General features: G+C 31.5%; 1 protein-coding gene and 1 long non-coding RNA gene across 2 annotated transcripts; one reads left to right on the forward strand and one right to left on the reverse strand.

The window, feature by feature from the left end:
- Nucleotides 1–683: 683 nt before the first annotated feature.
- Nucleotides 684–2,700, reverse strand: LOC120072698. The gene is made up of 3 exons (XR_005480568.1): nt 2,561–2,700; nt 1,946–2,409; nt 684–998 (listed from the first exon to the last, which is right to left on the reverse strand). It is a non-coding gene; the product is annotated as an uncharacterized LOC120072698 (long non-coding RNA).
- LOC120072697 (laccase-4-like) lies at nt 1,108–4,996 on the forward strand. Its single transcript, XM_039025151.1, has 6 exons — nt 1,108–1,339; nt 1,686–1,837; nt 1,963–2,207; nt 2,290–2,418; nt 2,523–3,449; nt 4,571–4,996. Exons 1-6 carry the CDS (start codon nt 1,253–1,255, stop codon nt 4,699–4,701), a joined length of 1,671 nt encoding a protein of 556 aa, XP_038881079.1. The 5' UTR covers nt 1,108–1,252; the 3' UTR covers nt 4,702–4,996.
- The last annotated feature ends 5,507 nt before the right edge of the window (nt 4,997–10,503 follow it).

Genomic DNA, 10,503 nt, shown 5'->3' on the forward strand with positions numbered 1-10,503 from the left:
TAATAATTTAGATTGAGACCAAAATACTTTTTACCCAAAAATGTTAATCTCAGATTAAGGGGAAAAAAATCAAAACTAAAATTAACCCACCCAAGTAAATACAAATCCCAGAGTAAAAAAAGAAGGAATTATTTTCCCCTTCAAATCAAATGAAACCATAACAAGAAGTTTATTAAAATCCTAAAATGATAGCCTATACATTTAGCATTAAAAGGGTTATTAAAATAAGATCCAAACATAAATGGGTTGAAACTTCATCAACAAGAAACATGATAGAGACCTACTGCTGACCAATTCAAACTCCAAACTCCATAACTCAAAATTCAAATTACCTTTTCTTTCACTTATTAAAGAGAAGATATACATAACCCACCACCAATGGTTTAATTTTAAGCATTCAAGATGGAAACCATTAGTTGGGTTACTAATTTGAAGCTGACCTGAAAGCCATTTCTCAACAATAAAATAATATAAATATATTCAGTGGATAAATTCAATTAATCATTCATCTTTTTTTTTTTCTCCTTTTGCAAAATATCAATTTTTATCTTACTTGAGAATGCAACATACCTTCATCTCTGCACTTTCTCTTCCATTTCCCCTTTACCAGAACTCTGAAAATGACAACCAAACATTTCTAATCTCAAGCATTTTTATTTCTAATCTCTAAAGCTAAGCTCTCTCTAACCATATTATTCACCTCCTTCCCACTGACATTTTTCAATATACTTGTGAGAAACACAAATTACAGTAATTATACATTCACAAATCTAAATTACCTGAGTTTTGATTAGCTATATGTATTAGAAAACCATTCTCGAGAAGAACGCTCCGGTCATCTCAAGAACGATATGAAGCGTGCAGTATCTCAATTAACATGTGAATGATGTTGAAAATATGGACAAATTGTTTCATAGAATACAAGCAACAACCAGTACCTAATACATTAGTGTAGAGGAATGAGTTGGTTTCCTCTGGGAGTTTCTTGGCTTCCAGAACTACAAAGATTGGTCCATCAGGGGAAAAGAAAAAAAAAACTTTATGTGAGATGTAAGGTATCAATGAGATACATACAGCAGAAAATTGCTCAAGAAATCTTGAGACCTAAGAGAAACTATAGTTCTATCATTCACCTACCATGCAAAAACGACATTTCAGCTAAGCTTTATATAAGGGAGGTTTCTCTATTCTTCATTCCCCACATCAAAACAAGGCAATAAACAATAGAGGGAGAGAAAAGAGAGAGAGAGATATGGGTTTAATAATTCGAGTTCTGGTTCTGGTGGCCTGCATTTTCCCAGCTTTAGTCGAATGCCGAGTTCGGCATTACAAATTCGATGTAAGTGCTGGTTCTTTTATACCAATCACAAGCAAAAGGCAGGACCCTTTTGACATACAATTCCCAGCTTTATTTAAGTTCTTGTTCACTTTTGTAGTTAAAAACTGATATGGAAAGTAACATGTTCTTTCCTTTTCAACATTTAAAAGGTTTTTCATTCATCTTTCAGAAATTTACAGAACTTTTAAAGATCTTCATGACATCAACATAAAGCTGATAACATATCATATGGTTTTTTTTACCACCATTTCAATTGATCCCAATCTTTACTGTGTACAAAATCTGAAATTGGGACACATCCAACGTACATGAGGATTCAAATTCCTATTCTATATGTTAATGGCAGGTGGTTTTGAAAAATACTACCAAACTCTGTTCAAGTAAGCAAATCGTCACCGTCAACGGAAAGTTTCCAGGGCCTACCATTTATGCTAGGGAAGATGACACAGTACTTATTAATGTTGTTAACCATGTTCAATACAACCTTTCCATTCACTGGTGAGCCTTCCTCCAAAAATTCTATTTCACTTCTCTTATGTGATGAAACCTAAGAATGAATGACTGGTAATAAGTTGTAGAGGAAAGTGAAGGATGATGCTTGCTTACTTTCTTTTTCTGGTCAGGCATGGAGTTCGACAGCTTCGAACTGGTTGGGCCGATGGACCAGCATACATTACACAATGTCCCATCCCATCAGGGAAAAGCTATTTATATAACTTCACCATTACTGGCCAAAGAGGCACCCTTCTTTGGCACGCACATATTCTGTGGCTGAGGGCGACTGTCCATGGTGCTGTGGTCATCTTGCCCAAGCGCGGTGTGCCATATCCATTCCCAGCTCCTCACAAAGAAGTAGTTGTCGTATTAGGTAAGCAAGTTTGAAAGCAAAATAACATATATCTTTGGCGTCCTTTTTTACCAGGTTCTAAAACATGATCCTGCTTCTACAGCTGAGTGGTGGAAATCCGACACCGAAGCCGTGATCAATGAAGCTCTCAAATCAGGATTAGCTCCAAATGTATCAGATGCTCACACAATCAATGGTCATTCAGGACCCATCTCAAACTGTTCTACACAAGGTACAACATCAATCAGAACATAGAACAACCATTATGCATCAGAAACTTAAAAAGACTACAATGAATTGTACATACTTGAAATTAATATCAATATTTCTCCTCAGGGAGTTTCACATTGCCTGTCAAGAGTGGAAATACTTACTTACTGCGCATAATCAATGCTGCACTCAATGAGGAGCTCTTCTTCAAGATTGCTGGGCACAAGCTCACAGTTGTGGAGGTAGATGCTACCTATGTGAAACCATTCAAAACAGACACAATTGTGATTGCCCCAGGCCAAACCACCAATGCCCTCATAACTGCTGATCAAACCACTGGCAAGTACTTGGTTGCAGCCTCCCCTTTCATGGACTCTCCAATCACAGTTGACAACAACACCGCCACGGCCACGCTGCATTACTCCGGCACGCTTGCTACTACCACAACAACGTTAACCGCCCCGCCTCCTCAAAACGCAACCCCAGTTGCCAACAACTTCATAGATTCTCTCAGAAGCCTTAATTCGAACACCTACCCTGCACAAGTTCCATTGACCATTGATCATAACCTTTTCTTCACAGTTGGGCTTGGGATCAACCCTTGTCCCACCTGCAAAGCTGGGAACGGAAGCCGAGCAGTGGCCAGCATTAACAATGTCACATTCGTAATGCCAACAACAGCCTTACTTCAAGCTCATTACTTCAACATCAATGGAGTTTTTACAACTGATTTCCCTGCTAACCCACCTCATGTTTTCAACTACACTGGGAGTGGGCCATCAAATTTGCAGACTACAAGAGGGACCAAGCTTTATAAGCTGAAATTCAACCAAACGGTGGAGCTGGTTTTGCAAGATACCGGGATCATCGCCGCAGAAAACCACCCTGTTCATCTTCATGGGTTTAATTTCTTCGTGGTTGGAAGAGGAATCGGAAATTATGACCCTAAAAATGACCCCAAGTCGTTCAATCTCGTCGACCCTGTTGAGAGAAACACCGTCGGAGTGCCTTCCGGTGGATGGACGGCCATCAGATTTAGAGCTGATAATCCAGGTAAATACTTCTATTAGTCCATAACTTTTTATTTTATTTTATTTTTATTTTGAGAAAAGTACATGACTGATTTATCACAATCACATATTTTTAATTATTTTTTACTACACCATAAATAAAAGTATGGGAAAACATCACAATTATTGTTCATCTATTCTCAAACACTTAAAATCAATTTAAATGATATAAAAATTGTATTTAAAAATAAAACATTAAATTGATTTTGCCATACAAAATAATTTCAAAATGGTTACACATTTTCATAAAAAAGAGGGGAAAAAAAAAGACTATTGTAATATGCAGTCTAATAGATCAATGTAATAAGTTAATAATTCCACACTATAAAGAGAATCAAAACTTTCTAATTACAAATAGAATGTTAAAAGTTGAAGGACTTATTTAAAACATTTTCAAATATTTAATAGACATTAATCTTAAAACTTTTTACCATTTGAAAACCAAATCTATAACTTAAGGCTCTTTTGATAATTTTTTAGAGGAAGGGAGTTCGTTTTTATTTTAAAAAATTAAATTTTTAAACATTATTTTCACCCACGAGTTTGTTGATTTTGTTTATCTATCTTTTAAGGATGCTTTCAAAATCCAAATCAAGTTTTAAAAACTAAAAAAGAAAATTAGTTTTTGATTTTTTTTTCTATAATTAACTATGAATTCAAATGTTTTTTTTAAATTAAATGAAAACTATTATAAAGAAGCAATAAGAAGACAAACATAGTTTTCAAAAAAACAAAACAAAAAATAAAATATCAAATGATATCAAATATGACTTTAAAACTTATAAGTACAAGAGGAACAAAATAAATCTAACATTAACAATCGAGATACCTATCTAATTAAAACCTTTTCAAGTATTTAATACATACAGTCTTAGTGTTAGAAGATATAATATTAAATTTACTTTCATCTATCAACTTAATTTTTTAGATCAATCAGTAATTTAACATGGTAATAGAAAAAAGTCTTGTATTTTATGTTCGAATCTCTGCAATTTTTTGATGATTTAACATTCATCGTATAGACTATAAAATGAAGTGAAAATCCAAGAACTCTAAAAATTTGTTTGTGAATGTGAATGTAAATGTTGTTGATGGTTTTTGTAGGAGTTTGGTTCATGCATTGCCATTTGGAAGTGCACACAACATGGGGATTAAAGATGGCTTTCTTGGTGGAAAATGGGAAAGGACCAAACCAATCCATCATTCCACCTCCAAAGGACCTTCCAAAATGCTAAGCCACAATATGGCAATTTTAAGGAAGAAAGAGACATAAAAGAGAACAAACCCATTGCTCATTACAATAACATCAAAGAGAAGGTCAATTGAGAAGACATAGAGAGAAGAATGTAGCCATTGTTGGCTTTCTTGTTTCTTGTTTCTTTTTCTTTTTCTTAAGCTTGTTGGAATAAATTTTACTTGTAATTTAATTGTTTGAAGAACAAAATTCATTTTTTCCCTTCATTTTCTTTTCCAAGAGTTTGTATCGAAAGAAAGAACAAATAATAAAGGTTAATATTTGGGGGCATAGTGTTGTCATTGTTTCCATCAAAGTCAAGTAGTGATTAATATATATATTCATAACTTTAACATAGTTTAATTGGTTAAGATAAAAGCAAACATATCTCAACTGACATGTAATATATGTTAGCGATTATCAAGTATATGGTTCGAATATGTGCATTTTGTCCATGAAATTTCAAAATGTCTCGTTTTAGTTCCTTAATTTTAAAGAACAAATCTAGCTTTCTTTGAGGTCCTTCAAGTAATATTCTTTTTTTATTATTTTAAAGTTATTTTAAAGGGCAAATTGCAAAAATCACTGATAAAGTATGGTGGTAATCGCATTTGCACCCTCAAACTTTCAATTGTAAAAATTAAGCTCTCAAACTTCTACAAATATTGTAAATTGGACCCTCAAACTTATAATTGGACTCCTAAATGATAAAAATTAAACCATCAAACTTATATAATTGTTACAATTTCTATAATTATGAAAATTTGACGGTCTAATTTTAACACTTGTATAAATTAATGGTTCAACTTTTACAATTGAAAGTTTGATGGTATAATTAAAACTACCATTATATTTTAAGGGTGATATTTTTTTATTTTTATTTATTTATTTTTCTTTTTGCGATTTTCCCTCGAATCTCCAATCCATTTAGGAGGGCGGCTGGGGAGTGGGCTTATTGGACCGAGTGCTTCATAACTAGCCCATTAAAAAGCATAATGGGCCGGCCTGTGTTAATCACTTTACTGGGTAGCATGCAGTGTAATGGGCCGTTTGGGCCCACTACCACAGACACAAGTTCTTTTCTTTTCTTTTCTTTTTCTTTTTCTTTTTTTAATTTTATTTAGGGATTGGGTGGCGACTGCTGATTGGATAGAAAAACACGCACAAATAGAAGTCCCAAGTAAATTCTAAATCCTAAAAAAGAGGGAAAAAAAAAGAGCAAATTAAATATTATTTACGAGTAATATATGAAAATGATATTAATTTTAAGTATGTTTTCTGTCAACAATTGGGGATGTAGCTCAAATGGTAGAGCGCTTGCTTTGCATGTGTGAGGTACGGGGTTCGATCCCCTGCATCTCCAAGGTTTTTTAATTAATTTTCAATTTTTATTAATGATTTAATTTATTTAAGAATATATATCTTTCTTATTTAATATTTAATGAATTTTTTTTTAACTTTTAAAAGTATTTGGATGTATAATCAAGATTAAATTGGAGATAAATTTTAAACTCTAATATCTATACTAAAGATTAAAAATATCAAAATCGATCTCAATATTTCAATTTTATGAATATATCAATAAAATATCAATGCCGACGAATATTTCTATAAGTCACAAAATTTATTTAGATTAATAATTAAGTTGTTTTTACTCCTAAAATAAATTATCAATATTGTTATTATTATTTTTATTCATATTAGATTAGATAGATGACATTTTTTATGTTTTATTATCAATAAATATTCGATATTGATTCAATTTATGAATCTAATTCCTCAAACATGGATGCTTTGATAGAGTTTTGTTGAACTCTTTTTAAAGCACATGTTTTGTAACTCTTCCCTCTTTTATTTTATTTAGTCTATTAAATAATTAAATAACACACATACAAATCTCTAAGGGTGTATTTAGTAGGTGATAAAAGTAGAGAGTTGAGTTGCGTTAAGTTGATAATTATTATCTGGAGAGTTAAATTATCGAATGAGTTAAATTGTCTGTGTTTGTTTGCAGAGTTGAGTTGGTAATTATTGTCAGTGTTATTGTCTGTGTTTGTTGTGCTGAGTTGAGTTGGGGGATCTGATTCAGTTTTTTGTAAATGAAATTAGTTCTATTTTTTTCTGTTTGTTTTTTTATTTCATTCTTTTATTTTTTAGTTTCATGTTTTGCTATTATTGATTAATTTTCAAATATACACGTATTTTCTCAAATTATTTATGACATAAACTGGACAATCTCAATTTTTTTTCTCAATTTGTAAACATAATAGATTATTTTTCATATATTCTTTTCAAAAATTATAATAATTCTAATGCTCTTCAATTTGTAAAATATACCAACAAAATATATTTCATATTGCTGATCAATAATTGGTATATTGTATATTATATATATATATATATTGAAGGTAATTATCCCAATTACTAATTGGTATATTGTATGTATATATATTGAATCTTGCTAACTTAACATTATTATTTCACATATCATAGTTAACTTTCATTTGATTATGATGGTGAGAATGTGATGTAGTACTTGTCATAAGATCACAAAAATAATATGAATCGACCGAACATGTGGCCGTTTCCAAAAAAAATTCACAAAATATATGTTCTTTTCGATACTTATAATATCCGTGTCATAATACAAACACAAAAATTACATGTATGCAAAAGTTATAATTCTTTTGACGATTAAAAAGAAAAAGAGAGATCTGGGGAGAATCTAAACGGCGAAGATGAGGGAAGAGAGAAAGAGAAATGAAAGTATCACTGTTTTTAGGGTTAGTTTTGAGTGAATAAAAAATGTGGTTTTAATAAGTTTTTCTTTATGGGCTTAACAAACATGGGTAGTAAATACTCACCTAACCCAATAACTCATACCTATTTATCAAACACTCCTAAAAGTTAGAAAAAAAACAAAAATAGAATACCATCAATCCAGGAAGTCTTTTATTATTATTATTATTATTTTAAATTCAATTGCTCAAAATCTATGACATTTTCTGTCACCTGTCACAGATAAACTATAGTCTATAAACATCGAAGTTATATGAGTTGCTCTACAAAGAATAAGCAAATAAAATAATTTAAACGTAAACACCAAGAACTCAATAATTTTAAAATTAAATTATAAAAAACAACTATGTGAATGGTTTCAATTATACTCTTAACTTTGTTCGTTTCAGTTCTTAAAGTTTGATTTTTTTTTTTTTTTTTTTTTTTTTGAAAACAACTATTGAAGACATTTGTTGTTAAATTCACGAACAGAAAAGGTTGATTTGTTTATGTGTTGCTTCAGTGAACAAACATAGACACATGTGAGGAATAAATTTGTGGGTTGAAATTAACAAATATATATATATTTTGGGGCATGAGAGTTGAAGGAAGGGCATGTATGATTCATAGATGCGTTAGACATATTTTAAATAATAATAAGTATAATTAAAGTATGCTTTATGTATGTGGATATATTTTATTAGATTAGATCCTATTACGTAATTTAATTGAGTAAGGTCTTAAATTCCTAATTAAGTTCACTTAATGGATTTGGAAGCTCATTCCTAGTTAATAAAGGTTCCGGTATATTATTATTGACAATAACATGAATGATCCTAGGATTATATCTATTTGATTAATCATGTTGTGGATTCAAGTTTAATTGATCATTTTGTAGATTTAAATTTGAATTTGATTGATGATATTTGGTGATTTTCACATGTTTTTGTTGCTTTAATTGTATTATGTGTATACAATTATTAAGTGAATTTTGGTAAAGACTATTTGGTGTTCTTCTTCCATTATTTGTATACAATAATATTTATATTTTAGATTAAATTGGTCAAAATAAACCTAAGTAGCCTATGCTGTCTAGATTAGTTTAATTCTAAAATGTAAAATGTGTATATTAGACATATTTAAATAATAATATATTTAATTAAAGTATGGGTTATATATGTGGATTAATATAAGTAATTTGTGTTGTATTAACATGTCTAGCTCAATCGCTACTTTGCTTGATACCGAAAAAATAACTGGAGAAAATTATACAACATGAAAAAATATGATGAATACGGTTTTGGTAGTAGATGACCACAAATTCATTTGGAGGAATGTCCTCCGGCCCTTGGGCCTGACGCATCACAAAGTGTTAGTGATACTTATGAGAGATGGATCAAGGCCAATGACAAGGCAAAGATCTATATTTTGGCAGTCTTATCTGAAGTCCTGGCAAAAAAGAATGAGACCATGATCACTGCATGCAAGATTATCACAAGCCATGCATGATGCTCTTACGTTCATCTTCACTGCACAGATGACTGAAGGATCGTCTGTTAGGGAACATGTCCTTAACATGACAAACCATTTCAACATCACTGAGATCAATGGAAGTCTCATAAATGAGCCCAATCAGGTGAGTTTTATCATACAATCACTATCGGACAACTTTCTGCAATTTCGTAGCAATTGTGTTATGAACAAAATTGACTACAACCTTACCACCCTCCTTAACGAGCTATAGACTTTTGAGTCTTTGATGAAAGCCAAAAGAAATAATGGGGAGGCAAATGTTGCTTTCTCCAAAAATAAAAAGTTTAATAGAGGTTCGACCTCTAGAACTAAATATGTGTCTCCATCTTCATCTGGTGTGAAGAAATGGAAAAAGAAGAAGGGTGGAAAGGGACCATTGTTGTTGCTGCCCAAAAGGACAAAAAGGCCAATGTTGCAAAAGGAACATGTTGTCACTACAACCAAGAGGAGCATTGGAAAAGGAATTGCCCAAAATATTTGGCTGAGAAAAAAAAGAAAAACGAAGGTAAATATGATTCACGACTTCTAGAAACGTGTTTAGTGAAAAATGATAACCATGCCTGGATACTTGATTCAGGAGCCACTAACCATGTTGGTACTTCTTTGTAGGAAACTAGTTCCTGAAGACAGCTGGCAGCAGGAGAGATGACTCTACGGGTTGAAATAGGAGAGGTTGTCTCAATAGTTATAGTTAGGAGTTTGAAGTTGTTTTTTGAATCAAAGTTTATGTTGTTAGACAATGTTTACTATGTTCCTAATTTCAAAATGAACTTGATTTCAGTTTCATGTTCGTTGGAACAATTTTTTAATGTATCTTTTATTCAGAATAAAGCGTTTATTTCGAAAAATGTTTGATGTTTGTTTTACAACAAACAAAAGCAACTTATATATACTAAGACCATTAGTATAAAAAAATGCTTCAATAGTGAAACGTTCAACACTGCAACCACTAAAACTAAGAAAAGAAAAATTTTTCATAAAGAAAATGCTCATCTTTGGCATCTAAGCTATGTCACATTAACCTCAATAGAATTGAGAGGTTGGTTAAGAACGGACTTTTAAACGAGTTAAAAGAAAATTCTTTACTTGTATGTGAATCTTGTCTAGAAGGAAAAATGATAAAACGACATTTTATTGGAAAAGGTTATAGAGCCAAATAACCCTTGGAACTTATACACTCAAATCTTTATGGTCCGATGAGGGTTTGAATATTTTGTAACTTTTACGGACAATTATTCAAGATATGAGCTAAAAGAACCGATTAAGGTTTGGAGTGGAAGTGGTGATTGGTCCCAAATCCTAATTTTTACAGAACCATACAATTTTACAGAATCATACAACATAATCATTATGCATCAAAATAAAATTTTACAGCATGTAAATGAAATTGAGAAGAGAGAAAAGGAAATAGAAATTACTTACCCTTGAAGATTTGATCTTCACATATGATTCCTCTTCTCGAAAAGATCATGATAAAAAAATGTAAGCCAAA

This window comes from Benincasa hispida, chromosome 3 (assembly GCF_009727055.1).
Source record: "Benincasa hispida cultivar B227 chromosome 3, ASM972705v1, whole genome shotgun sequence".
Lineage (NCBI taxonomy): Eukaryota > Viridiplantae > Streptophyta > Magnoliopsida > Cucurbitales > Cucurbitaceae > Benincasa > Benincasa hispida.